The 25,447-nt window shown below is 42.4% G+C and overlaps 8 protein-coding genes and 2 long non-coding RNA genes across 10 annotated transcripts; 4 read left to right on the forward strand and 6 right to left on the reverse strand.

The window, feature by feature from the left end:
• Positions 1 to 2: 2 nt before the first annotated feature.
• LOC145709012 (structural maintenance of chromosomes protein 5-like) lies at positions 3 to 3,992 on the forward strand. Its single transcript, XM_081786701.1, has 9 exons — positions 3 to 409; positions 455 to 1,976; positions 2,008 to 2,054; positions 2,100 to 2,404; positions 2,451 to 2,791; positions 2,880 to 3,153; positions 3,199 to 3,435; positions 3,496 to 3,600; positions 3,644 to 3,992. The coding sequence occupies exons 1-9, from the start codon at positions 16 to 18 to the stop codon at positions 3,770 to 3,772; spliced, it is 3,354 nt and encodes a 1,117-aa protein (XP_081642827.1). The 5' UTR covers positions 3 to 15; the 3' UTR covers positions 3,773 to 3,992.
• Positions 3,993 to 4,057: 65 nt separating this feature from the next.
• LOC145709799 (uncharacterized) lies at positions 4,058 to 5,377 on the forward strand. The gene is made up of 5 exons (XM_081787506.1): positions 4,058 to 4,150; positions 4,209 to 4,345; positions 4,393 to 4,632; positions 4,676 to 5,037; positions 5,084 to 5,377. The coding sequence occupies exons 2-5, from the start codon at positions 4,222 to 4,224 to the stop codon at positions 5,240 to 5,242; spliced, it is 885 nt and encodes a 294-aa protein (XP_081643632.1). The 5' UTR covers positions 4,058 to 4,150; positions 4,209 to 4,221; the 3' UTR covers positions 5,243 to 5,377.
• Positions 5,378 to 7,005: 1,628 nt separating this feature from the next.
• Positions 7,006 to 9,877, forward strand: LOC145709796 (LIM/homeobox protein Lhx3-like). The gene is made up of 7 exons (XM_081787504.1): positions 7,006 to 7,428; positions 7,630 to 7,801; positions 7,894 to 8,096; positions 9,021 to 9,139; positions 9,181 to 9,288; positions 9,550 to 9,655; positions 9,702 to 9,877. The coding sequence occupies exons 1-7, from the start codon at positions 7,320 to 7,322 to the stop codon at positions 9,797 to 9,799; spliced, it is 915 nt and encodes a 304-aa protein (XP_081643630.1). The 5' UTR covers positions 7,006 to 7,319; the 3' UTR covers positions 9,800 to 9,877.
• Positions 9,878 to 9,961: 84 nt separating this feature from the next.
• LOC145709013 (serine/threonine-protein kinase 33-like) lies at positions 9,962 to 11,543 on the reverse strand. The gene is made up of 9 exons (XM_081786702.1): positions 11,501 to 11,543; positions 11,336 to 11,431; positions 11,203 to 11,264; positions 10,929 to 11,121; positions 10,691 to 10,831; positions 10,528 to 10,648; positions 10,313 to 10,481; positions 10,209 to 10,266; positions 9,962 to 10,163 (listed from the first exon to the last, which is right to left on the reverse strand). The coding sequence occupies exons 1-9, from the start codon at positions 11,541 to 11,543 to the stop codon at positions 10,087 to 10,089; spliced, it is 960 nt and encodes a 319-aa protein (XP_081642828.1). The 3' UTR covers positions 9,962 to 10,086.
• A 1,780-nt stretch (positions 11,544 to 13,323) lies between these two features.
• LOC145709814 (uncharacterized) lies at positions 13,324 to 14,104 on the reverse strand. The gene is made up of 2 exons (XR_014134944.1): positions 13,898 to 14,104; positions 13,324 to 13,814 (listed from the first exon to the last, which is right to left on the reverse strand). It is a non-coding gene; the product is annotated as an uncharacterized LOC145709814 (long non-coding RNA).
• A 666-nt stretch (positions 14,105 to 14,770) lies between these two features.
• Positions 14,771 to 15,873, reverse strand: LOC145709812 (uncharacterized). Its single transcript, XR_014134943.1, has 7 exons — positions 15,746 to 15,873; positions 15,616 to 15,696; positions 15,300 to 15,574; positions 15,222 to 15,247; positions 15,079 to 15,136; positions 14,963 to 15,037; positions 14,771 to 14,918 (listed from the first exon to the last, which is right to left on the reverse strand). It is a non-coding gene; the product is annotated as an uncharacterized LOC145709812 (long non-coding RNA).
• A 126-nt stretch (positions 15,874 to 15,999) lies between these two features.
• LOC145709801 (N-acetylgalactosamine-6-O-sulfatase-like) lies at positions 16,000 to 17,923 on the reverse strand. Its single transcript, XM_081787508.1, has 2 exons — positions 16,255 to 17,923; positions 16,000 to 16,212 (listed from the first exon to the last, which is right to left on the reverse strand). The coding sequence occupies exon 1, from the start codon at positions 17,489 to 17,491 to the stop codon at positions 16,769 to 16,771; it is 723 nt and encodes a 240-aa protein (XP_081643634.1). The 5' UTR covers positions 17,492 to 17,923; the 3' UTR covers positions 16,000 to 16,212; positions 16,255 to 16,768.
• A 326-nt stretch (positions 17,924 to 18,249) lies between these two features.
• LOC145709809 (uncharacterized) lies at positions 18,250 to 18,766 on the forward strand. The gene is made up of 2 exons (XM_081787516.1): positions 18,250 to 18,363; positions 18,440 to 18,766. The coding sequence occupies exons 1-2, from the start codon at positions 18,269 to 18,271 to the stop codon at positions 18,705 to 18,707; spliced, it is 363 nt and encodes a 120-aa protein (XP_081643642.1). The 5' UTR covers positions 18,250 to 18,268; the 3' UTR covers positions 18,708 to 18,766.
• An 84-nt stretch (positions 18,767 to 18,850) lies between these two features.
• On the reverse strand, positions 18,851 to 19,419 carry LOC145709807 (Golgi SNAP receptor complex member 2-like). The gene is made up of 3 exons (XM_081787515.1): positions 19,249 to 19,419; positions 19,047 to 19,204; positions 18,851 to 19,001 (listed from the first exon to the last, which is right to left on the reverse strand). Exons 1-3 carry the CDS (start codon positions 19,382 to 19,384, stop codon positions 18,927 to 18,929), a joined length of 369 nt encoding a protein of 122 aa, XP_081643641.1. The 5' UTR covers positions 19,385 to 19,419; the 3' UTR covers positions 18,851 to 18,926.
• An 817-nt stretch (positions 19,420 to 20,236) lies between these two features.
• LOC145709014 (kinesin-like protein KIF1C) lies at positions 20,237 to 25,074 on the reverse strand. The gene is made up of 12 exons (XM_081786703.1): positions 24,705 to 25,074; positions 24,307 to 24,623; positions 24,058 to 24,260; positions 23,618 to 24,012; positions 22,490 to 23,569; positions 22,264 to 22,446; positions 21,821 to 22,189; positions 21,361 to 21,724; positions 21,060 to 21,315; positions 20,661 to 21,015; positions 20,397 to 20,565; positions 20,237 to 20,355 (listed from the first exon to the last, which is right to left on the reverse strand). Exons 2-12 carry the CDS (start codon positions 24,369 to 24,371, stop codon positions 20,237 to 20,239), a joined length of 3,558 nt encoding a protein of 1,185 aa, XP_081642829.1. The 5' UTR covers positions 24,372 to 24,623; positions 24,705 to 25,074.
• Positions 25,075 to 25,447: the final 373 nt, after the last annotated feature.

A 25,447-nucleotide genomic window follows, 5' to 3' on the forward strand; every position in this document is an offset into this window, starting at 1 on the left:
ATTGAAGTCGGAAACATGCGGCTGCAAGGGGATAGGCCCAATCCCAACCAAAAGAACTTTCGCTTTCCTATCACCGATTACAAGGCGGGTTCTATTGTCTATCTCTGCATGGAGAATTTCATGAGCACCGACTTCACGGAGTACAAGTTCAACCCGACTACTAACTACATCTTCGGCGCTAACGGAACTGGGAAGTCGACCATCGTGGCTGGATTATTCCTTGTCTTCGACGGCCGAGTTAGCAAATTGGGACGCTCTGATGACTTGTCAATGTTCGTTAATCGAGAACGACCAAATAAGAAAGCGCGGATCACTGTTGAAATTTCAACTGGCAAAGGTACTACGATCGGCATCGAGCGATCTTGGTGCTCTGGAAAGAACAAAAACACTCGATGGAAGATGAGAGCCGGTAAGAATCATCTATTTTAGTCTTAATTTTGAATTATTTTTACAGAGAGATCGTCGACCTTCCATCCTTTGAACAACAAAGATGAGCTGACACGTACTCTCAACAAATACAATCTTCATGTGATGAACTTGATGCAGTTTCTGCCGCAGGAGAAAGTGAACGATTTGAGCGACCTTTCGTCCAAAGATCGACTCGAGGCGTTTCAACAGAGCATCAGCGATGGGAAGGAGAACTTGCTCTTGAAGCACCAGAAACTGATTGAGTACCAGAAGCACATGAAGGACGCCAAGAACGAGATCCGTGTCGCAGAAAACGCACTCGTTGATTTGAAACGCACGCGAGACCGCGATCAAGTACGAGTCGAAAGATTCAACGACATGAAAGCGGCTCTGGAGAAGAAACAGAAGCTTGTCCTGATCAAGAATACTGCGGAATGGTGTCTCAAGAAAGAGCTGCTCGAGTTCGTCGAAGGCTGTTTCGAAGATTGGGAAGAACAGCACAAGGAGGTGAAAGAGAAACTGTTGAAAGAATGCTCGTTTAATCTCGAGAAACTGGACAAGGAGGAAGCGACTCTCAAGAAAAGACTCTTTAAAGATCAGGGAGTGTTTGACGATAAGAAATCTCAGGAGTACAAGCTTCTGATGAAAGCCGTTGCTGCAAGCACCTCATTGACTTCGAATATTTATCGCGTCAACAAATACAAACAAGAAACGATTGACGTGATGACGGAGAATCAGGAGCTTGACATTACGATGAAAAACAAAGAAGAAGCATACCCGAAGACGAAAGAAGCTGCTGAGGAAAATAAAGCTGAAAGAGAACGGCTGAAGCAGGAGTACCTGCGAAATATTGATGGGTTGGAAAAGCAGGTCAAGCGTCTAAGGCCGTCGGAAAATGATCTTCGAAAAAAACAAGAAGAAGCTCAGGTCGCGATCAGTACGTTCGAAAAACAGCTCAACAGTATCGAAACTAAGTTGAAAGCACAGGAGAACTTTGATGCACAGCGAATACTTGTTTTGCAGCGAACAGAGTATTTCAAGCGCGCCCAAGTGGATCTTATGAACACGATCAAGTTATGGGAATTGATTGACCAAAACAAGCAACGTTTTCGTGCTGAGGTGTTCCCTCCTCCCATTCTCTCCCTCGGCTGCCTTCCAGCTCATCTTGATATCCTAATGGACTCCGTGCACAGCACCCCACTCATGTCCATCATTTGCCAGACAAGCGAAGATCTGCGGGAAACCAACGCGCTCGCAAGAGAGAATGGTCTCCACAGAATCGCCAACGCTCGAGTGGAGAATGGAAGCGTCGACCGAATCAAGAGCGATCGGATCGACTTTAAACGATATGGGTTCGAATGCTCACTGATTGATTTTCTCATCGGTCCAGAACCTGTGCGACGATACCTTTGCCAAAATGCGAACGTGCATAACATCCTCTACGGACAAAAAGAGCCTAACCTTGCGAACATGAGCGAGCGCGACCAAAAAATTGCGGACCTATTACGTCTACAACAAGAACGCGCGGGTGTTCAAGAAGGTTGTTCGCCGACAAAATCAGTACACAGGCAACTTTAATACTGTCGACACAAACCCACAATCAAGAGCTTCTTTGGGAGAGTGCTTCAAATATTTCAAAGACTCAGGTAATGAAGAACTGCTGAAGGATTCTTCTTAACTATTCTCTTTAGAAAAGGAGGCCCAGCTGTCGAAGCAACGTGCAGACATCGCCAAACAAATGGAAGTCGTAGAGCGAAGACTGCACGAGATCAAAAAAGAACGTCATACGGTTGCAGTCCAGATCACTGATTTGCAGAAAGAAATGAATGAATTGAAGACAGAGCTGAAGGGCGGAAACTCGAAGGAGCACAAGGTCCGTGGCGCGCTCAAAGAATACAACAGCATTTTGCGCAAACGCAAGAACACTCCTTTCATTGTCCTCGAACTTCAAAAGTTCATCAAAAAGGAAATGGAGCAGAGCATTGAAAACTTGAAGGTATGAAAAAGAAATAGATCAAAGAAACCCTATCTCTTTCGTTTAGACTGTTGGAAAATGCATTGAAGCCCTCAATCAAAAGTTCAACTTGGAGAAAGACCATGTAAAAAGCTACATCGAAGTCTGCGGAAAGAAGGCGTTCTTTTTGAAAGAGAAGGAAAAGCGAGAGTCCCAATTGAAGGATCAAATCGAGCAGGGGGCATTGTTCAAACAGGACAGGGATATTGTTAGACAGCTTGTCGCCAGAGCCGCAAGCAGACTCATTTCTCAAGGCGATAAAGTCTTGAACAAGAAGGATGTGAAAGAGATCGTGAAGCGCGTGAAGAAAATGACGGAATGGAAGGAGGACTACGTCAAGATGCCCGAAATTACTGATATCAAGCAGTAGTAAGTCCTTTTCCCGAATCGGGGACCCTGATGAGCTATGAAAATAATTATAAAAATCTCGACAATGAATGTAATTAAATATTTCTAGCAACGACAAGGAGGAGCAGCTAATTGAAAAGATCGGCCTGGAAATTCGCCAAGCTCAGGCAAAGTATGAAGAGCTCAGATCAATGGGAACGCCGATTGATGAGTCCGATGTCCAGAATTACCACACTCTGGTCAGGAAGATTGAAACCGAAACTCGACGCATCGAGAAGCTGAAAAGACAGGATGCGAATCAGGCCAATGTTACCGAGGAGCTAAAGAATGCCTGGTATCCTGAGCTTCAAGCGCAGGTCGCATTCGTCGCTCAGCGTTTTAAGGTACATCTTCTTACCAGTAATTTGTTTTTATGTTTGAATTAATAGAAAAACTTTGCGACGATCAACTGCAGAGCTGATGTAGAGCTTTATATCCCGGATAACCCAAACGACTTCAGTGAATATGGGCTGGATATTAAAGTTCAATATCGAGCTGGCGACGAGATGGCCATCATTAAGGTCAATCGACAGTCAGGAGGAGAACGCTCTGTGGCTGCCATGCTCTTCCTGCTCTCAATGCCGACCAAGAACTGTCCCTTCCGTCTTGTGGATGAGATTAATCAGGTCTTTATTTTGTCTTATCATAACATTCTCGTGTGTTTCGTTTCTAATTCATATTTTAAGGGAATGGACAGTTACAACGAGCAGAATGTCTACAAGGTTGTCAAGGAACTCACTGACAACGCGAAAGAGAAGGAGATGTGCCAGCTCTTCATCATTAGTCCGAAGGTACAGCAGCCACGCTTAGCGTCCAATTTGAGCTCATTTTCAGCTCCTTCGAAACATCAAATACTCGGAGAAGGGATCTGTAAGCATTCTGCACAACTCCTTCCCGCGATGCCCGACGACTTTCACATCTCCGATGTCGGAGCTCGCTCAGATCAAGCAGATCGAAAGTTAGAAGAAAGGCGCATAAAAATAGTTATCTTTAGTTCACTCATTGCCACTAACTCATTGGAAAACCCAGAAACCTGTTATTTAAGTTCACTGCCTTATACTTCCTACCGTTCCTTCTATCGGTTGCTGGTTATATTTTTATCCCATACAAAGCGGTCAGCTCGTAATATGATTGTACGTTACAATTTGTACCTGAAATTGAAATAAAATAATATTTGCCTCGAGATCTCACTGTGTCCATTTGCCCCGCCGCGTTCACAACTGTTTGGTTCGTTCTGTATTTTGACCCCGATTTTGAAACCGTCACCGATAATATCGGAGTTTTCGGTTGCGCGAATCCTTGCCGCGTTTTTTTCGAAGCATAACATAAGAGAAATCGCACGTAAGTTTGGATAAAATGAAAACGTATAATGATTTCTAAAACAAAGGTTACTGTTCAGAATATTCTTTGAAATGGCGAAATCCGGCGAGGATCTCATTCGGGGTTATGAGAGTCTTGACGACGAATGCGAGGAAATGCTGAGCCTCGCGAAACGAATTCAGAGCTTCAGGAGCTGGCCGTTCGGCGAGCAGTTGTGTAAGTGTTACTTTCAACGACGTTGCAAGTAACAAATTTACGTTTAGCTCCTGACAAAATGGCAAAAGCTGGCTGGTACCAGACGGGTCCTCTTTGCTGCCGTCATGTGATTTTAACGAAAGAACTTGACGGCTGGGATGGCACAGAGGATCCTGTCAATGAGATCGTCAAGAGGAAATCTGCGCTTACGACATGCAAATGGTCGCCTGGAATAAAATCACTTAGCATTCCAGATAATGAGATCCTCGTTGGTACACGATATCGTCTCCTGCAGCTCCAGAAAATATGTGAGTTCTCTTCTCCAAGAATGATTATCAAAAGCGCTTTTAGGCTTTCGGGAGGAAACCATTGCCAACCTCTCAGAATGGCATGTGGAACGAAAAGCACAGCTGATGGAGGATCTTCGCAAGAAATATCCAGTTGAGGAAGACGCCGAACATCAGATTGCGATTTTTGAGAGTACCATCGGACGAAATATGCGCGAGCAACTCGAGGGGATTCAAAACAACTTAGAGGCGATGAAGAAACACTTTTCAGTCAAGTTCAGAACGAAGAAAAACGCGCCCAAGATAAAATTCCAGGGAAAAGCAGAGGACCATGATATCCCGTTGGCAGCATTGGCCGATAAAAAGTGGATTGATGTCGTCGCAAATGCAGATGAAAACGAGCCTCCAGCGGACTCTCTTCCAAAGGTAAAGTCGCGTTTTCCTTTTTAAATCTTATAAGACTTTTGTATAGCCTCTCTCCGGAAGCAAATCTCGCCAATCGATGCTTGTCTCAGCGAACCCGCATGCGCAGCCACCGTCTGCCCGTAAAGCACAAAAGGAGAAGAGCCAATTCTCCCGCAATACATCTGGTTACCCTTCCATTCCAGAGTTCGCTTCTATTCCCGAGTAATGACTCTTCTCTACTCTCCTTTCTTAGTCCTAAAATTCGACACTGCTCTTGTCTTCGACACTCTTATCATTCCAACCTAGCAAACATACTCATATCTCCCGTCATACTGAAACAAATAAAATGAATCTCATTGGATATTGTGTCTCGAGGTGACATTTATCATTCCAAAGTCATGTCGTATTTGTTCGTAAATCAAGAAGGCATTTTGCAGAAAAGAGATTTTTAGGGGATAATACTCAGATTTAAGGACCGAGCTTCCATTTGATGGAAAGTTGTAAATTAATTTTCGGCTTTGGGGTGATGGATTTGAGCAGGCCCAAGGGAGGCGGAGGAGATCAGGATCGAAGTTTCGCGACCGAGGCTCTCATTAATCAAAAACAAGTGTGAGTACAGAAGCCACATACGTGCCAGATTGTTGCCGAAAAGGTCACTCGATACAGGCGCACGATCATCGAATTTTCGATATTCTGTCCATCCTACCTAAAATTTATCTTGATCCTAAAGTCCTCCATATGCTGGTCTCTTTAAATCTAGTTGAACGATACTCGTCGACTTCATTGGCAACAAAAAATGAATTAAATTACGATGAATTTTTCGAAAAAAAGAGCTACTTATTCTTCAAAAGTTAAATTAAAAAATAAAGTACCTGGAGATGGTAAAAACCAATTGTCGAATGAAACCGGAGGCTAAGAAGTGATTTTGTATTTGTGAGTGGGCTTGCTTTTCACATTGAAGTAATGTGTTGATGCATGTAAGGAGTGCTTTAAAGATCAAGCAGCGGTGTGCAGGTTGATCAGGCAGATGTTGCTCGCTTCAAGGGTAGACTCTTAAAGGCTTGTTGCCAGCGAGGGGTCCCAACACCTTACCCGATTAGCTAATCCGATATCGACAACATAGATCTGACTTTGCTTTCGTCGACTTTCCACTCCTCCTTACACAAATCTGAACATAATTCCTGCATGATCTTCGGCCCCAAGATACAGATACTCGTTCGAAATAGAACAAAATGAATTGGGTTTAAAAGTTTTAAGGTGTACCTTCTATTACACAGTAGGAAAGCATTCGGACTTTATTGGCGCACCTTCCTTTTGAGGTGAAGGTGCTGCATGGATGGCAATTGATTTTCGCCCCGTGCGACTTTTATCACTCGTCGGGAGAGCCTTTTGATCTCTGTACTCGATCGCAAGTTCGATAATAAATAAAACAGACTATAAATATTTACAACTGCATGAATGGATCAGAAAATAACAACGACAGAAATACCCCTCTACTATTTTTGCAGACGATACAAGTTTATTGTAAAATTAAAAACAAAATATATTATCATCAACAATCATAACGAAATTTGGAGAAGTATACTCAAATATAAATTATAGGCTATAATTTAATGCCTTGCCTCTAGGCCCTAGAAGTTATAGCCTATAACGTATATCATTCAAGATCTGTTGATACGTTTAGAACAGAGTGAAAATAAAGAAGGTTTTAAATATCATCCATGCTTTCCTAGGTTAAATATTGCCGTAGAGAGTATTGTATCATTATGGTGTAAACAGTTATTCGATCTATAATAGAAGTTATATAACTAGGCTTCTTAATATTTGTAGATCATAGTATCAAAGTCTAACGAGAATACCGCGAGGGCGCAAGAGTTCCCTTGCGTACGCGTGCGCGTGCCCAAGTCTCGCCGCAACAGCGCCAGCGCTACCACAGCCATATCAGGCTTCTGCTCATCCCTTCTGTGAAGCACTCACCTGTGTGTGACCCTTCTTCAAAGCTCCTTGAGACACAAACAAAAATATAATTAACTTTGGAAACTACTCTTGAGAATTGATTTTTTCTGGATTTACGAAGTTCCTCTAAATAGAGAAAGACCAGAAAAAGGCGCATAAAACTTCGACAGGTGCGAATTCGTGGGAATAGTCTGCTCTAACTTGCTGGCAGATATCACGTTGTGGAAGACCACCCGAGACGGCCTTCTTCCAACCGTTACTCGTATCTTCTTCCCTCTTTCCAAGCAGACGTTTACCTCTTCAAAACATCACAAAACAACCTCGGAAGTATTCGCAAAAAAACTCTAATGGAAGCAAAGAGAGATTTGACTCCACTTTATGCGATTCTTCAAGGAAAAGAAACAGAGGCCGTTGAACCTGCAAGATCGCAATCTCTTGGCGAAGTTTTTGATCATGGTAAGGCATTCCTGATCGAACTATTTAAGTTTGCGTATTTTTACGCCCAATGCTTACTAGCCTAATACATTTTTAATTTATAAACTTTGTGGTTATGCCGCAAATATGATACTTCCTTGCCGCCAAGGACACACTTGGTCATACATGCGTTTTTCCTATTGAATAGGCCATTTGAACAAAAAGTTATCTGTGATTCTTTAGTGATGCATTGCAGTAGCTGTTGCCGACCAATTCTCGATAGATATGTTTTTCAAGTGGGCCCATACCAATCTTATCATCAGCATTGTCTCAAATGTTTGGACTGCGGTCTGCAGCTCACTGAAAAATGCTTCTTCAAAGACGACCATCTCTTATGTCGAACGGATTTTTACAAGTAAGTGGCTTATCATTTTCCTTCTAAGCTCTAACTTGGCCAAGTTTTCTTCACTTTTTTCTCGCTGGTATTTGTTCATTTTCGTAATTAAGGAGATATGGGAACAAATGTGCCGCATGTAACGAAGGAATTGAGCCATCAGAAGTGATAAGAAAAGCGGGCGACCATTCATATCATCTTGAATGTTTTCATTGTGCTGTGTGCGATCGTCGATTCGAAACAGGCGATCACTTCTTCCTTCTTGAAGACAAGCGACTAGTCTGCAAAGAAGATTACGAGGACGCAAAAATGAGAGGTAATAAGAGAACTTCGAGTAGAATGCGTCATTGGGGATACCACGGGTCAAGTTTAAAGAGGAGAAAAAGCAGATGCATGTTAACAGAGGGCGATCAAAGAGATCGATTAGAATTGGTGCTCACACTCCTTGGGCAGGTTCCTTTGCGCATTTTGCAAATGCTCTCAGTGTGTTCGATTTGGCGCGCCTTAGCAACAACCAGCTGAGGATAATACTGCAGCTAAGCCGCGCCCAAGCCGCCAAAACATGTAACAAACGCCCGGATCATTCCTTTGGAGTCTGAGATTTATAAACCATTTTAGAAATTAAAATAGAACCACAAATAACCGAGCTACATTTTAAGCGTTTTTTTCATATAAATTGCTCTCAGGAAGTCAGAGTATGAAGCTTTTAAAATAAAGGGTGGCCTTAAACGTCGTAAAATTGTTGGAAGTGTGGCACAAAACGTCCAAACTTGCCTAAAATGTTGACAACGTTTCCGGGCACACTTGCAACAACTGGACGACGTTTTAGGCCACCTCCTATTTTAGCTGGAAATAGACCACTTATAAGTCTGACGATTTTATCAAAGTCAAATCGATGGACATGATTTTTAAAACTTGTAAAGCTTTCCATATGGTTGTATCCAAATAAATTTGCAAATTTCGGCTTTCTAAATGATCAATACCAGGGAGATCGATGCTTCTGGTACAGCCCTGATTGATTAACTTCACGGCAAAGGTCCTCTGTGATCCATAAATCCGGCCATATATCCCATTGTGGAAGAACGAGCCAAAGTGAGTTTTAACGATGATTCAATATTCGCGCGAGGAACAATTTTTACGGGTCAGCATGGATCAACCCTTTTACCGGCCTCAGGCCTCTTTGAGACTCATTAACAATCGTGCTTCTGTAATTAAGACTTGTAAAACTAAATTTACTTAGAAGGACAAGACGACGGAAATATTAAAAGGCCACGCACAACGATCACTGCCAAGCAACTGGACGTGCTAAAACAAGCATACCAACAATCAAGTAAACCTGCAAGACATGTTCGCGAATCGGTAAAACAAAAATGATACATTCTATCTAACCAAGAATCCAGCTAAGCACGGAAACAGGACTGGACATGCGAGTAGTGCAAGTTTGGTTTCAGAACAGACGTGCCAAAGAAAAAAGATTGAAGAAAGAAGCAGGAAGACAGAGAAACTGGGTAAGAGTCTGATCCGGGCAAAGGACAAATTTTGACGAATACGGTTTTCTATTTATCTGTCAGTTGTCTCAGTTGACGGATTTGAGAAAAAGGATGAGCTGGAGATCGCGAGCTCATTTAAGAACGATTGAGCTTAATCTTAATCGTCGCTCAAAAAGTTCCAGCTGATGCGGACTCTTAGACGAATCACTGACTGCGGCTGCCAGATAAATTGAACGAATTCTCTCGCAAGCAAAATGCTTTCTAACATGTTTATTTCAGAACAATACTCCGAAAACTCAAAGAGCAGAAGAACCACTGTCACCAGCAGACTCTCTTGATCAAACAATAATATCGCCAAATATTTCCTTCAGTCCAGAAACAAGCGGTAATCCTTCCTTGATAGATTTCATTTGCCATAATTTGCGTTCAAGGATACGACATGTACGAGTCCTATTCGACTGGTTACGAGAACACGCATCCTGAAGATTGCTATGACCCTAACGTAACCTGGAACGAGTTCAAAATATAATTCTCGATCAGTAAATTACACAATTACACTCAGATCTCACTTCGCTTAGCCAGTTTCCCGAAATTGCACAGAACCGTCCAGTTTACCAAATACTTATTATATATCAATAAAAATCGCTTGATGATCAAATTGGCGTACTTTGAGTTCGATATTTTAATTTATTCTATCGCACAAGCAGATTTATCAAAACAAGAAAAGGAGAAATAATAGTTGATGGGCTTTTGGCTTTTTTGGTGAAAAGCTCGAAAAGGTCGGTTGCAGTCAGTAACAATGCAAGCAAGTCGGAGCTAGTCTTCGTCAGATTCCTGCGCGTGAAATTCACGCATCAGATCAATAACGTTAGGCATGTCTTTGTCTTCACGACCTGAAATCAGAGCTCAGAAAAGTATAACTACTGTGCAAGCCTGACCTTGGACCCAAGCGCTCTTTGATATTTCTCCAGCAGCGATTCTGGTGGCTGGGTCGACCTAGAAACACCATTTATTCCATCTGTTCGAATCGCACTTTCTCTACCTTCAGCATATTTTGAACCAGGTCGATGGCTTTTTGGGAATAGCCTACGAACTTGCTGCTGCTGTAGTCGAAATTCGCCACTTTGATGCGTTCTATCAAATCGACTTCCGTCACCGCGTTCGGAAACGGAAAACATCCGGTCATAATTCTATACGAAATTATCCCTAAACTTCAAAACTAGATTATGGAGGTGATTCTAGTGAGCTAAACGCCACCTCCAAATGTCACACTGCAGCGAGTACGAGTGACGGAGCAAAATTTCTGGAGCCATGTAGAGCGGAGTTCCACATGTCGACTCTTGAAATTCCTGGCCAGATATAACTGCCAATCCAAAGTCTAGCATAAACCAGTTACAGCCATAAATAGTCGTAATCTTACCTGTTATTCTAATCTCGATATCGAACTGACTTTGTGGAGAGCGTACGACAAGGATATTCTCACACTTGAGGTCTCGGTGGATGATCCCTTTCTTGTGCAGATAGTACAAGGCTTCAGCTGCCTGGCGGATGATATTCTTCCCTGCGGTAGCCACAGTTATTGTTTAAATGTGTTTGTGCGCTTCTACAAAAAGTGGAGCTTAAGTTTAAGTGTTTGTGTGGCTTCCAGGGTGCCTGACATTGGGTTTCTGGCAGCTTTTTGTCGTCTTGTTGATTCAAGTAGTTTCCAAGGTGCGTGTCGCACTTCTCTTGCACTAGATACATCGTCGAGCTCGTTTCCAAAACGTGGAGCAGCTCGATAATGTACGCGTGTCCGATTGTTTTAAGGATTTGAACCTCGCGCTCAAGAAGAATCACCTCCGCATTCCCAGCCTAGCAAAAACTTCACTGTCTCGTAGAGGGTCGATTTGGAATATATATTATATACCTTATACGCTTTGTTAGGATTTTTACCTTTGCCTTGTCGACTTTTTTGATCGCAACGAGTTTCTGGTCCTCGGCGAACGCTTCGATCACTTTTTCTGGGTAAAAATCAAGTCTTTCGTTATAAAGCTTTGAGTACTTCGCGATTTTTCCCACTCTTAGGCTGTTCCAAAAGCTCCTTTTCCCAAAATGTTTCCAGTAAGAGTGTAGAAGCGGCCCAGGTCATCCTCACTGTCGACACGGGTGTGCGGCGTTTTATCTGTTTTTGGTTTTCAAAAACGGTCTTGCTGAGCAGATCGCGTTCTAATATCTCTAGTAAACTTGAAACCCAAATCATTTCCTAGCTCGGGGTCCAGTAATCGGCCTAGCATCTCACGTTCTATTTCATTTCTCTCCTTCTAATGAAAACGGTTAGACTTCTTCTCCAGAAAGAATGGGCCCGCTCCAAGTGAGGGAGCTCAAAAGGTGAGTGGCAACTTTTTTTTAATTTTTTTTTTGTCGGCTGAATTTCGTTTAGGTGGAGAGGCTGCTTAGTTCAGGGGAGACTCGCTGAAATCGCTGGCCTGTTGCTAAATCGAACAAAACGATGCCGCCTGAACGGGATCTATTGTGTCGTCCTGTTCAGGTAATTCTACTCTCCATCATAGAACCAGAGTCATAGCTCTTCCAGGCACCTCTCGCTTTGTTTTAATTCTAGCCCGAGCAATTAATCACTCGACAGCTTTGATTATACAGCGCTTCATAAAACTAATTTTTATCAAATTCAAGCACGATTTTACAGAATAATATTTAACGCGCCTAAGCTATCAGAAGGCTTCTCTAAATTCACTGAGCCTTTGGCATACAGAAAGTAAACGTAATAATTGTTACCTTTATTAATAATTTAACTCCGGAAACCAAATTTATTTTCCCCTTCGTCTTCGAACAAGCTATATCTCTTCTAGAAAAACAGTCTTATACTTTGATCACAACCATTCAAAAATAAGAAGAAACACGTACAAATCGGAGTATTCTTCTATGTCTTCCTCGAGGGCCGTGGTATTCCAGAATGCTAATTTTCAGAGTTTTTTTCTTTTTCAATTATTATGGCTTAGACAATTACGACTCTAAATATTTGTATTGGGTAACCAGTCCCCCGCTGTTTGCTCTGCACTTCCCTTGAGGGAAAAATAGCAGAACACTTCAAGCTGCGATTAGCCGCATGTTCAGGTGGAGCCCAATTTCCGCCCCGGCCAGAGGGAAACAGTTCTAGTTCTCCCTCTCCAGAGACACTGCACTAATTCAGCTAAAACACTGGATCCCGGGTAAAGTGCAAAAACGCCTGCTTCGGAAACACGCAAGGCCATGGAATCTAAATAACGTTAGCGTGTGTAAATTTGCATTCGGCTGGGAGCAATGTTCAAGCTTGCCCGCGTCGCGTGTATTTTTGTCACGCTTTTCATTCCTTCAATTGTAAGTAAAACGGGAGAGAGTCTCGTCGAAGGCGATTATTCGCCCAGATCGTGCTTGGCAACCGTAAGTTGAAATGGTTTTGCAAATATTATGTGATGTGTATCTTGATATTACCGTTCGTCTTTACATTACCATGGCGCAGACAATGCCAGGTTAATATTTGCTTTAATCGGTTCGTGACGAGCGCGATTTCTTTTTCCGAAAAAGCCAAAGGCCTACGCGCCCGCTCCCAGAACAGCCATTTTTTAATTCGGAATTTTTTTTATTTTTCGGTTTTTTAGCCGGCGCCAACGGGTGCCATCAGCAAAAGCGCCCAAAAATAAAAGAGAGAGAGAGACAGAGATAATTTCGTTATTCGTCCATTTTTTTACTGTGACAGTAACTGAGTCAATGCGGCGAGGCAAGATGCTGGCATTGCTGCCACTTCGCGAAATTCGCGCCTTCGGCAGCTCGACCGCATTTGCTCCAATGCATTTGATAACGCTCGACAAATTCAAAGCCCAAACTAGTCCTGCTTCGTCTACTGCTGATCTTTAACTTGCAAGTTGCAACTCGTAATTGCAGTCATGGGCGAAGAAATAATAGCGTTCTTCAATCGCCGCAATTCGTGATTTCTAAGTTGCTTTTTCGTTGTTTTCGTTTTTTAAAAAGAGATTTTCGAAAAGAAAAAAAAAGAAGCGCAAAGACAAAATTGCCAAAAATAGCGATTTTATTTTATTTGAACATTTAACATGCAAGAAAATAAGAAAGCAAAAGTGTCGAAGAAATGCCAATTACGGAAAACAATAAGCGACCAGGAAAATTACGGAAATTATAAAAGTGGAAAAAATAAAGTTGCTGCTCAGAGTATGAAAATGAAAACAGTCAAAACGACAAGATGACGAAATGCATAAAATACGAAATAATACGAAATAAGTAGAAAAACGAGGGAAAAGAAACGGATAACTTCATTTGCGTCAAAATAAACTTAATAAGTTCATTCAATAAAAAAGAAATAGAAAAAATAACATAAAAGCGACTGAAAAAGACATTTTGAAATCAAACCCATAGATAAATCATTAAAAAAATTGGTAACGAGAATTGAAATATAAAGAGAAGATTGCTTCGCTGAAAGGTGGTTCTGCGGGACGTTATTTTTCGTCTACTTCAGAGAGCAAACGAATTCCAACGAGTGCGGGTTTCTTGTTGCGCTGTTTTCAGTTTCCTAAGGGTGCTCAATCGGCAGCTAATAATTGCTTACTGTAGTACTCAACAAGATCTTGCGGAAACTCGCCTTAGAATTGGATGAGTCGTCCTCCGGTCTCTTGACAATGGGAACAGGGAACGACGGCGCTCTGCGGAAGTTGACATTATTCGCCTTTCGCCCCAAATGTTCCTCTATTATCGACACGGCTGTTGACGACGCAACCGTTGTTGAAAACACTTGTTCGCCGTTTTGCGTTGTCAAAATCGCCGGCGACACAAGGGAAACATTTTCTTTCACTTTAATGGTGTTCGAAAAGAATTACTTTCAAAATCAAAATTGTAAAAAGTTGTCGAACCTTGGCTGTTGGCATCAGAGTGCTCCGGAACTGATGCCGCTGGTCCACATCGTGATGAAAATTACCGAGAATAACTGAAGCACTTCGGTAAGTAAAAGTGTTATGTATACAGATCATTACCTGTGGTGACAAGGAGAAGAACAAGTGCAGAAAAGACGACCACAATAATTGTGTTCTTTGGCCTAAAAGGATCTTTGCTAAAAGCTCAATCCAGCATAGTTGAAGTATTAGCGAAGAACCTCTTCCTAGCACTCATTTTTTTTTATCTCTTGTTTGGCATTTGCACGGAACCTCTTCGCGTCCGTCGCTTTTATTTCGACTTTTTCGCCGATAAGAAACAATGGGACCAGACGGCTGTATGTCTCAGATCAACAAGCAGCAGCGCCACTCTAATCGAATTCTTTCAACCTAGGCGTGTTTCTCTTGCTCTCTGTTCCACTTTACAAAAGGTCTCAAGAAAAGGACAAGAAGAGCGATGGACGTTGACAGAATCAAAATTTTTGTTATCAAAGAAGAATAAAAAATATTTGTGATAGTACTTCTTGTTTAAGTTGCTCTCTATAAAATTCAATTTGAGATAAAAACAAACTATAGAAGGTCAGAAACAGTATTTATTAGTGAGAAGGTAGTTCAAACTTCAGTACATCCACATTCCGGACACTGTCTGGCATTGAATCCCTCATTGGAGTATGTGTCGAAAGTCGCTTTAGCTAAATGTCCAGTTGTTGGCCAGTTTGGTCCCTTTTCTCCATGCTAGAAAATAAGAGGTTTCATCATGGGAAGGCTACATATTATACCTCATTGCACCAGCCTTCTTTTCCATATGCAACACATGTGTCACCGCTGCTGTCTTCCCAGTTTTCTGGATTAGCCTAATCACAACAGAAATATTTGCTAAAAAGGTTGACTCTACCATGCAGCGTCTGCACATTCCATTTGAGCAATCTTCTGTCCGACGAAGATCTCGACATCTCGCAAGAAGGGTTACGTATATCTTGCCTATTGCGGATCTGTGCTTTCTCACAGACATTTTCGCGATCAAATGATAACCCTTTCCCACAGAAGTTATCGTCTTTGCAGACCTAGAAAAGCCACATTGTTTTTGAGAACATAGAAAATTGTTTTGACGCTAACCTTCAGACGGAATCTTGTGCAATCCGAAGAGCATGAGGACCATTCATTCCACGGACTCAATCGAGTCCATTTTTCATCAATTTTTTATAATTTTTCGGAGAACTATTTTTTAAATTGTGGACAATCCTTCTATTGCGCCTTATTTTTGTGTTGCATGCACGGACCTCTTTCTGGCTCTCCTCGTGGCAAATATCTTCCTTCGCACAAAACCGGACCCTTGTTTGACTACCTTCTTCACAAGATTTGTCACAGGCAGTCCATGTGCTCCAGTCTCCCTAATACTCTAAATTTTAGCGAAGAATGTTTTCCTTTCTACCATGATAGGATAAATTCTATCTCCAACTCGAGTGTTCTCTTCATTAGTTATTTCTTGCTGGCACTCAGGATCATTGAATTGCTAAAGTTAAAAATATTTTTGAATCAAGGCGGTAAATGCTTTTTCTCACCCAGTATTCGTCCGAACAATCAACTTCGTAATCGTAAAACACGTCCGGAGTTCTTCCTCTAACTTCTAGCCCCGCGCTAACAAGCGGCACAGAAAATAAGAAAAGAAGCATGGAATTGTTTGACTGTCTTGTCTTATTAAAAAAGAAAGTTATTCATAACCGTTTTTCTGTATTTGTTTGTTCATCAAGACAAACAAATAGAATTGACCACGAATGTAAATTCAAACGAAAGGCAGAACATTTATTATCGTTGAGTTTATTATTGCGTGTTACTATTTTACAGAAAATGAGCAGAAATTTGTTCAGAAATTGAATTGATGGAAACGTTCGAATGTCGGATAACAGCTATCTTTTACTTTACCCTTCGCGGTTGCGGCTTCTCGTTTCTCAATGTGCCCAAGATAGTGATTTAAATAACCATCCAAATACTCGATGAGATTTTCACGGCCCCCTTTGCTATATAAATTCTAAAATTCAATGAAGATCATTTCTAAATGAAATTCGCTTACATCCTTCTCTTCTGGGTCTCTCTCCATATTATACAATTCTTTGGATTCTGGAACGTATTTGAACTCTTTCTTGCGAAGGGAAACCACTGGTCCGTTCTTTGCGTGAGTCAAGACTGGAGTATGAATAAGTTGCTCGTTTGCTTGTCCAGTTTCCATGTAGTGGACAAGACTTCTGCTGTCAGGGGCTTCGTTACAGTCTTGAGGACGTTATGATTCTGATTCTTGCTTCGAAAATATGGACATTATTAAAATAGAAGAATGAATAACGCTCCTAAATCATATCCGATCAGATCTGCGAGAGTGGCGTAGACATCAACGTATGAGACAGCAACCTTCGGGTCGTAAATGGTACTCGGCGCAAAACGTCTGGGGTAGCGCCATAGGAATGGAGTTCTGTGACCAGCTTCTCCATTCCAGTTCTTTGCACCTGAAAGTTCAATTGTTCGATCCGGCAGGTCGAGACGATGCTTTCAAAGGGCAAATTGTGTATTCTTTTAACCTATAGTATGGTTACTCAAATTAATTTAAGCCTTTCCTGAGAGTGGCCATATTTTTCCAAGATTTTCCTCGCAGTTCCGTCGGCTCCATTGTCAGACATGAAGACAACAAGTGTATCGTCAGCGATATCGTAAGTTTCCAATCTGTCGAAAATTCGTCCAACGATTTCGTCAGCCTCCATGATCATTTCTCCGAGCATTCCTGCCTCTGTCTGGTTTCTAAATCTAATCGGCGTGTTGAATGGTTTGTGTCCAGATCGCATTCCGTAGTAGATGAAAAATTCTTGCTCGTGGCTCTCATCAATGAACTGCTCCACTTTTGGAATCACCAGCTCGTCGAAAAGTCGAGTGTCATACGATTTCATCGCGAGCTGCTGACCAGGAAAGTTGCAGTGAAAAAGTGGAAGTTCGCCGAATTCTCCTTCGAATTTGTCGGTTTGACGGATGTCACCCATGTATCCGCTCACAGGGAACTCATTGCACTTGCCCGTGTTTGCATCGTAATTTGTTTTCTTTGTGTTTTCCTCTGGGTATGGCTGCTGGAGGATCCAGGTGTCGACTGGTTCGATTCCTTTTCCGTTTTCGTAGAATCCGCCTGGTTGACAACAAACAGAACTTTGCGTGAAGGAATAATCGTAGCTGTGATCAAGAGGACTGATACTTTGTATGTAGGTACCCGGCAAGTCGTTCGCAGGACGGAAGTTTCCCCAACTTTCCCCGTATTCCTTCATCTGTTCCATGAACTCTTTGTCAAGTCGTCTTGTTTCTCTTTCATCCTCGAGTGTCGCATTGAGATTCTTGATTTGAGACACAAGGGGTTGAAACTTCCCGAAAATACCCGTCTTGTAGCCAGATTTTTGAACATTTCGCCGAGCTGTGGCTCTCCTAAGCCGATTTTCCGTGAAGGTGAATCTTCCATCGAGTATCGACCAGTCATGAGCATGTACCTACTTGGCGAACAACGGCTAGAGCCTGAGTGACCGTCAAGAAATTTCACTCCTTCGTTTCCGATTCTGTCGATATTAGGCGTGGGCACTTTTCCATCTTTGTTGTAGACTTGAAAGTCGCCGATTCCGAAGTCATCGCAGTTCAGCAAGATCACATTCGGCCGCCTTGTATTCTCTGCAATTGAAAGTGCCAAAAAACTCGAAAATAATTTCATTTTCTGTCTCTTTACGATTGAACGAGAAATGCGGATTTCTGGTGAACCTTTTGATTTATATGTGCGTGCTCTAAGTAGTATCCATGTTTGGTATGAAAATAGACATTCTGGTTACCTCGAATGATGGACTTAGCATAAATAACGTGAGCGCCCGTTACGACTAACTAGTTATCAGTATTACGCGGAGAAATTTAGATGTCTAAAAGTAAAAGACTCTTCTTAGATTGAAAACAATCTAAAGATGTTTGCGAACATTTTTTTGAAAAAAAACAACTGTCAAAAGTAGAGTCGAAATTTTTTTGTCTTCTGCAGGCCAAGCGGATGTAAAAGCAACGCTGTTTTTAAAAGACGCAGAATGACCGAGTTTTTCGAATATATGCTTTCAAAAGCAAAGAGCTCATTTCATGTCGATTCCAAGAAGAAGGATGATGAGAACGGAATGTCGAAAAGGTTCGTACGAGCAAAAGCATTCCAAGAGAATCGAATAGATGTCAACAACAGTCATAGAGTCGGAATATCAATTCAGACCCTTGTTTCCTCCACCTCCGCCACCTTTCGATCTGAATAAAAACTACGTCGGCCAGGCGCACCGAACATTGAAGAGTAAACCGGCTGGTCCAGTCACACCACTTACCCGGAGCGTCACAACGAATTCTTTCGGGTGTCAACAAAAGAAGGATAAACCGATCACGCGTACTTTCGACCTCATCAGCTGGCTGCGAAACAAGAAAAAGAACCCCTCGAAAAAAGTCAACGTCACGAAGTCAATGTTTGACCTCACTTCGGATTACTGAAATCTGATCCGAGTCTATTTTCTCCTGCAGACAAACATTTAGTCCAGAAAACAATACAAGCTTAAAAACATCTAATGAAAGAACAAACTTAGAGCATTTCTGCTTTAAATTTGTCTTGGCTTTCATTACTGTTTTATATTTTATTTCCAATAATTTTATTCAGGGTTTATTGAAACAGAAGGAGCATTGCACGTTTTTTTTTATTTTAAACAGGATTCGTCACATGTAGAACTTCCAGATAATGAACATGATCAAACTCGTCACTATCATGCCACCCCACAAGATGAGTCTATCCTAAAATTCAACAGCTTAGAATCTGAGGACCTGGCATAGCTGTACCTGATCAGCACGTTTGCCTATCAATCTGATGACAGTTTGAGACATTCCAAGTTGATTGGCGATATTTAACATTTTCTGTTTAACTCCTTTTAATTGCTCTCTCTGGCCAACGAGTCCGGCAAGACTGGACTCCGCGGCGTCGAGAATGTTGTCCATGTCTAGATTGATTTATACAAAAAGTAAAAAAAAATGTAGGATTTACTTCTATTCGCAGAGCCCAAACGATCGTAATGAGCCCCTTCCATGTCCAGTGCCGTATCTTTTTGGAATGAGTTGAATGAGCTTCTGTTCGGGTCTTGATACTCAAAAAGACGATCACGATCTCGATTGTAGGCCATTTTGACTCTCAACTGCAAAAATGCGTGAATAAAATAAAATAAACAATTTGAAATTTATTTGAGACGAGTACGGGAAGTGAAGTGAAATTTGTGTCTAACTAAAGTAAAAAACAGCTGGAGACTGTGAATGTACAATATATATTCGTAGTTATAACACACAATAGTAGATTATTTCTTCGATGGAAGGCACGTGATAGTACTAATTAGGCTTTAGTTTATTAGTAGCGCTAATTAGTTAGTCGAACAAAAATTAAATAAATAAGTTGAAGTAGGTTAATGAAGTAATTTGGCGATGAACTTGAAAATGAACTGTTAATTACAATATTAAGAAAGTAAGAAAAATATTAAATTAACATGCAAATGTCGAACAATGGTCAGAAAGAAGCAACAAAAAAGAAACAAAACGCAACTTTCGAAATAAAGAAGGCCTCAGCGTTGAAAAGTATAATGAGAAAATGGAACTGTATGGAATAGGTAATACAGTAATTCGAGTGACGCTTTCTAATGCTGAAATATTAATGAAAAACACATTAGAAGGCTAAACTAACGCCCAAATGGCTCACTAATGCTCCGGATGCATCAGCGCAGTCACTTGGCGACGCTAGTAACGCCACGCTGAAGGTAACGATTGTAAAGGCAAGATCAATAGGTAAAAGGGCAACGGGCTTGAGCACCGTTCGCTCGAGCGCTAGTGGCAGAAACTTATCAGTGGTTCAGAATAGCCTCGCCACAGAATCCGATAAGTTTTTAGAAATAAAAAACACTGACAATAACGCTCGAAAAATGCTGCTCGTGGTTTTAGTATGAAAACTATGTTAATTAAGCTAAATTAAAAAATAAAAGTTTGTTAACTTAGGCGTCAGATCGCCGATGCGGCGGCTGGTACATCACGATTTCCCTTGCTGGGCGCCGTGAACGGTTGTCCGAAGGTTTGCGGTGATCTCCATTAGCTGACACGCCATCTTGTGGCTCTGAACATTCGGTTACTCGCTTTATGAACTGATTCGCTCACTTTTGTTATTCTTGAATGTAACTTCGCGGTCGTAGTTGGATTCTTTCGGCTCTTGACGTTCTTGGCGGTCTTTTCGCCTATCGTTTTGACTTTTCTTTTTCTTGTTTCCACGGTGGTCGTGGTTGTCTTGAAAGCGCCGGTCGTCAGAAAGCAAGCTGGCTCCGAAATCCTATTTTCGGGATTAAATCGCTATTCATATGCAAAACGGCGCTGTTTTCTTTTTAAAAGACAAAGTAAAAATAATAACACATTATATGCTAATACATCATTATGATTATAAAAATCCCCTTCCTTTCCGCGAGGTAATCTTAAGTCTTCTCCCCACTGCTGGGACGGAACATGTTTATGCTCCTTTGACATGTTTTTGCCGTTTTGGGCTGTGCTATTATTGAAGTGGTTATCTTTCTTTTGCGAGTGTCGACGCTGGAGATTGGGCGTTTTCTGCTGCTCAGACAGACCGTGAGTGTCAGAGCGGAAGTTGGATGATCTGTTGTTATCGGAAACTTGCCGCTCAAACTTTTGGCTTTGAGGTGGGTTGTTGTTGTTGTTTGGGTGGTACGAATTTCTTTGGCGGAAGCTTTGAAGTTTATTAGACTCGTCTTTAGATATTGACTTTTGCCTGAATAACGCGATTCACGAATATTCATTTGGAAAGTAAGTTACCTTAGGATACGCTGATCTGGCCCTTGAGACTTTGCGCGGCCTTGCCGCTTCTGACTTTGCTCGCGTCGATTGTTTCTTGAGCGTCCAGAGTTTTCTCTCGGACTGGAAAAGTCCTGGTCCAAGTAGTTAGTGTTGTGCGAAACTTCTCGGTCTCTATGAGCTGATTGAGCACGGCGCTGATCTCGTTTTTTTGAGCTACTACGGCGGGATTTCTGTCGCTGAGAACGATTCTCTTCTTTTCCCGTGTCAAATTTTACTAATGATCCCGGTGTTATTTTCAGTGGTGGTGTACAGTGCTTACCTTCCGTGGCAAATTTTACTCCAGACGAGCGCGTAGACTCACTGAGGCTTTCGCCGTCAGTAGAAGTCGTTCCATCATTCTTGGAAATGTGCCTCCCGTTGTTTGAGGAAGATTTTTCCGCATTGCTTTCGCGACGTTTTTGCTTATTCTTCTCTCTTTTTTCAAGGTTGTCCTGGTGCACTTTCTGCTGTTTCTCCCATCGAAGTCGGCCTCGTTTGAAGGCGAGATCATTTTCCATGAGCCAAGCAATTCTCTCATCACCCTCCAAGTGACCTGGGACAATGACCCCGGGCGAAGGCTTATCGAACTCCTTCGAACGGACAAATTTATGGGAAACATAAAGACCAGTCTCTTGAGCGACAACCTTGAAAAATTCGTCAATCCGAATTTTTATAAAGCGCGGGTAGCGTTAGTGTGCCACTCGTCAATCAAAATACGCTGTTAATTTATTTATGAATACCTTTGCGCGAAGCTGAGCCAGTTCCATGTCCTTGATCTGTTCTCGTCTACTAACTTCGTCGAGCTTTGCCACAAGTTTGTCCATCTCGGCCTTTTTGTTTTCCTTTTCTTCTTTGTCAGGCTCTGAAATTTGTACATCAAGGCCAATCGTGTCCGCAGCGTCTCGAAGAACACTTCGCCATGAATCCTCAAAAGCTGGATCATCTTTCCCCCAACGCTTCGTCACGTTTATCGTGATTGTTTTTGCAAGCTTTTCCAACTCCTCCTGGCCCATATCAAAATCTCCAAGTGCCACTTCATAGCATAGTTCTTTGACTGCTTGGAGTTTCACATCGGCCATGGTGACCCAGCTTGCTTCAGGTGCTTGGGACTTTAGAACGGTCAGAAACATGAAAATTTAAAGAAAATCAGTTGTTTACAAATCAAGTTTGAGCTGACCATTACCTTAATCTCACCAGCGTCGAGCAGGCCCAGATTAGCAGTTTGACCAACCACGCCAGCAGTTTTCATTATCTTCTGAACTTGCTTCGCTTGCAGTCTATCTCTCAGCGCTTTAATTAGCCTCCAGCTCGTTTCTGCGGGATCGGTTTGCCCGTTTTCAGCCTTTTGTTTTTCGCGACGATAGGCCTTAAAGAAAAAGATAGCCACCCATTCGTGTCAAGGTGATTACCTCTTCTGCATAAGTAAGCAGTTGGCGCTCCATTTCTTGCTCCATATCGATCCCGGCCTCATCGAGCAACTCCTTTTGTGCTTGGTCCCAATCGAAGTGTATTTCCGATGCTGCTACAGAAGCCGTATCAGAGACTATGTCAGAGCCGCCGATTGTGTCTTTCAGTGCTGTACCAGACGCAAAACGGAACACGTGCGTCTTTCCAAAAATGATTCGATCGCCGTGTTTAAGCTCGACGCCAGACTCAGCTACTCTGCGGCCATTAACAAAAAGATCTGCCTCGCCGACTGGCTTCAAAAGGTTCCCAGTAAATGATGCGTGTTCCTTTAACACATCGTCGCCCTCGAGAGTTATGTCTGCTTCAGTCGAGCTTCCCACTTTTGTGGTGGCACTGAGTAGGTACAACAAGCACTCGGAGAGTAAGGGATCGGGGCACAGATTCACAAGATGCGGCTGTTTAGGCACACTAAGTCCAGCGCTTTTGCAAACACCAAGGTTCTCCATTTCAACGACTTTCTCCTCTATAATCTTTTTGGAAAGATCTACTTTCTCATTCCAGTCCTTTTCTAACTCGCCAACGAGACGCTGGTTTTCTTGTAGCATGTCCTGTACTTCGGCAGAGTTTTCAACAATATCATCTTTCTTCTCACTCTCCATAAGAGCTTTTAGCTGGGTGATTTCACTCCTCAGCGCGTTAATCAGTTTCGTTGTTGGGTCTTCATTGATCACAGCGTGGCACTGCACTTTCCTGGCGCGATCGGCCCATCGAAGCGTCGACAATGTTTCTTCAACAGAGTCGTCTGCTGGACTCACTGCAGCAAGAACCCACGTCCGAGAGTTTCCGCCAAGAGAATCCTTCAGAAGCCAAGTCAACACAGATTCACGGTACGGGACGTGCTTTTTCTTCTCCGATAGCGCGTGTATGACCTTGCCAAGAGTTGTGAGGGACTTATTGATCGCTCCTCCCTCTTTTAGCCGTGTTCCGACTGTCCCCGCTGAAGAGGATCTTTCCGAACCGGCTAAATCAATTAGCGCGACTTTAGACTTCTTCTCAAAAACATTCACTCCATCTTCAGATTTCTATAATAATTATCGTCTTAAGACATTGCCAAACAACACTTTACTTACCTTCTGTTTTATAAAAATCTGAAAGACCGCATGACTTCTTGACGAGCTCTGGTTCATATTCGTAGCCGCTACAGTTCGTGCAGCGTTGCCTGATAACATGATTTGGAGCGCTTCTTCTGAGCTTGTTGCGGCCAGCTTTTTGAGCCCTTCTACGTACGGTCCTAATGCTGGATGTTCTCTGACTCGAAGGGGCTTGTCTGATTTCTTGCCAAGCAGATCTCGAACTTTCTCGCAGTAAATCTCCATGTACGAGACTTCTATTTCAGTCTGGATTCCTTCATTTTCATTCTTCGCGGCGAAATCATACAAGGACGAGGCAATCTGAGGAATGAGCCCCGGCTGCTTTCTGGACCCCATCATAGAAAACGACTTTCCAGCACCAGTTTGACCGTAGGCTGAAAACATAAGCTAAAAGAGTGAAGATTGTCGGAGTGAGTTACCCATGAGACAGCAGTTGTAGCCATCTAACGCGTGTTTCAGCAGTTCAGTGCCGATCGATTCGTAAACGTTCTCTTGGGATGAGAACTCCTGCGACTTGTCGAATGACCAGAAACATTCGTCGAAAGAAAATGTCTTCGCTTCTTTGTCATTTGTCGCCGTGCATTTCACTCCTTCCACAGCTAGCGCGCATTTCGCTCCAATACTAACCAAGTTTACGTTATTGATGATGAAGAGGAAAAGCGAAATACCTTAATTCGCGCTTATTGAACGGCCGCACTCTGATCGACACTTTCACTGCTGAACTCGTTCCCATTTTCTTTTATTCCATTCTATCTAAACAAGCGAAACATTAATCTTCCATTTGTCTGCAAAAATCATCATAATTCTCAAACAGACATAAACTGAACATTGGCTTTGTTCTTCCCACATTCGTTCTGCCACATTTTGTATGTCTCTGACGCTTTCTTTCTGAAGGCGACTGGAAGCGCAGCGAAATGGCTCTTGACCTGCACTTCTGAGCCAATTCTGTACAACAATTTCAAACACTCCACCGTATTGTTCACCTCTGAAAAGTAATTCAAGATTTCTTCATCCTACTAACTTTTCAAAGGGAAAAGAGAGCTTGAGGGCGAAATTTACTACTTACCAGGGAATTTAATTGCCAAGCTGAGAAATGGCTCAAGAATGAAGCCCATCGGTTTTCCAATTTTCTCGCTCAAATGAGAATTATTCGATATGCTCTGTAAAAGTCTCCGCAAAGGCTCAACTAAATCAGCAGCATTCTTCAACTCCAAGATCGCGACGATATACATTTTAACTGCGGCGACAATCAACGGTGCAAGTTGACACAGTTTCTTTCTAAGTTTTTCCATAGTGAGCATCGTGTCCAAAATACCAATAAATGAGTACAAATGACTTTCGGTTAACTCTTCCGGTAAATCCATAGCGATGTCGAGTATTCTTTGTAAACGGACGCGGGATATATTGATCTTGAGCGTGAATATCTGCTGCATTATCATGGCTTCAAGGGGTTATCAAATGAATAATTCAAAATAAATCGAAAAGCTATATGCAGACTATTAAAAACTTTCGTTGAGTAACCCTTTCCCATGAAGACGTAGTTGCCCATCGTGGCAGTAGTCAGGGTTCCAATTCTGGCTGAGCGCTGAGCGATATCTGAGCGTGAGCGAGCGATGAGCGAGCGAGCGATCGCTCACGCTCCGCTCACTCAACTGATTTTCATAGAGAACCGCTCAGTCGCTCGCTCGCTCAAGGTCAAAAAATATGATAGCTGAGCGAGGTTTAAGCGAGATCCGAGCGAGGCTGGAGCGACGTTGGAGCGAGTTTTGAGGGACATTGGAGCGAGGTTTGAGCGCCGCTCGAGCGAGG

This window comes from Oikopleura dioica, chromosome XSR (genome assembly GCF_907165135.1).
Source record: "Oikopleura dioica chromosome XSR, OKI2018_I68_1.0, whole genome shotgun sequence".
Classification (NCBI taxonomy): domain Eukaryota; kingdom Metazoa; phylum Chordata; class Appendicularia; order Copelata; family Oikopleuridae; genus Oikopleura; species Oikopleura dioica.

Excerpts from the sequence above, each read along its gene's own strand:
- LOC145709014 (XM_081786703.1), bottom strand. The coding sequence starts at position 24,371 with ATGGGAACGAGTTCAGCAGTGAAAGTGTCGATCAGAGTGCGGCCGTTC. Across the intron at positions 21,316-21,360 it reads AGTAAAATTTGCCACGGAAG|TAAAATTTGACACGGGAAAA; the intron begins GTAAGCACTGTA and ends CGGGATCATTAG. Across the intron at positions 20,356-20,396 it reads TACATTCAAGAATAACAAAA|AGCCACAAGATGGCGTGTCA; the intron begins GTGAGCGAATCA and ends CCGAATGTTCAG.
- LOC145709012 (XM_081786701.1), top strand. The coding sequence starts at position 16 with ATGCGGCTGCAAGGGGATAGGCCCAATCCCAACCAAAAGAACTTTCGC. Across the intron at positions 2,405-2,450 it reads AGAGCATTGAAAACTTGAAG|ACTGTTGGAAAATGCATTGA; the intron begins GTATGAAAAAGA and ends TCTTTCGTTTAG. Across the intron at positions 3,154-3,198 it reads TCGTCGCTCAGCGTTTTAAG|AAAAACTTTGCGACGATCAA; the intron begins GTACATCTTCTT and ends TTGAATTAATAG.
- LOC145709801 (XM_081787508.1), bottom strand. The coding sequence starts at position 17,491 with ATGGAACAGATGAAGGAATACGGGGAAAGTTGGGGAAACTTCCGTCCT.
- LOC145709796 (XM_081787504.1), top strand. The coding sequence starts at position 7,320 with ATGGAAGCAAAGAGAGATTTGACTCCACTTTATGCGATTCTTCAAGGA. Across the intron at positions 8,097-9,020 it reads CGAGGACGCAAAAATGAGAG|AAGGACAAGACGACGGAAAT; the intron begins GTAATAAGAGAA and ends AAATTTACTTAG. Across the intron at positions 9,289-9,549 it reads CAGGAAGACAGAGAAACTGG|AACAATACTCCGAAAACTCA; the intron begins GTAAGAGTCTGA and ends TGTTTATTTCAG.
- LOC145709013 (XM_081786702.1), bottom strand. The coding sequence starts at position 11,543 with ATGCTAGGCCGATTACTGGACCCCGAGCTAGGAAATGATTTGG. Across the intron at positions 11,265-11,335 it reads AAAAGGAGCTTTTGGAACAG|TGATCGAAGCGTTCGCCGAG; the intron begins CCTAAGAGTGGG and ends ACCCAGAAAAAG. Across the intron at positions 11,122-11,202 it reads AAAAAGTCGACAAGGCAAAG|GCTGGGAATGCGGAGGTGAT; the intron begins GTAAAAATCCTA and ends AGTTTTTGCTAG.
- LOC145709799 (XM_081787506.1), top strand. The coding sequence starts at position 4,222 with ATGGCGAAATCCGGCGAGGATCTCATTCGGGGTTATGAGAGTCTTGAC. Across the intron at positions 4,346-4,392 it reads GCCGTTCGGCGAGCAGTTGT|CTCCTGACAAAATGGCAAAA; the intron begins GTAAGTGTTACT and ends ATTTACGTTTAG. Across the intron at positions 5,038-5,083 it reads CAGCGGACTCTCTTCCAAAG|CCTCTCTCCGGAAGCAAATC; the intron begins GTAAAGTCGCGT and ends ACTTTTGTATAG.
- LOC145709809 (XM_081787516.1), top strand. The coding sequence starts at position 18,269 with ATGACCGAGTTTTTCGAATATATGCTTTCAAAAGCAAAGAGCTCATTT. Across the intron at positions 18,364-18,439 it reads GAGAACGGAATGTCGAAAAG|ACCCTTGTTTCCTCCACCTC; the intron begins GTTCGTACGAGC and ends ATATCAATTCAG.
- LOC145709807 (XM_081787515.1), bottom strand. The coding sequence starts at position 19,384 with ATGGCCTACAATCGAGATCGTGATCGTCTTTTTGAGTATCAAGACCCG. Across the intron at positions 19,205-19,248 it reads TTTGGGCTCTGCGAATAGAA|ACATGGACAACATTCTCGAC; the intron begins GTAAATCCTACA and ends AAATCAATCTAG. Across the intron at positions 19,002-19,046 it reads TAGGCAAACGTGCTGATCAG|GATAGACTCATCTTGTGGGG; the intron begins GTACAGCTATGC and ends GTTGAATTTTAG.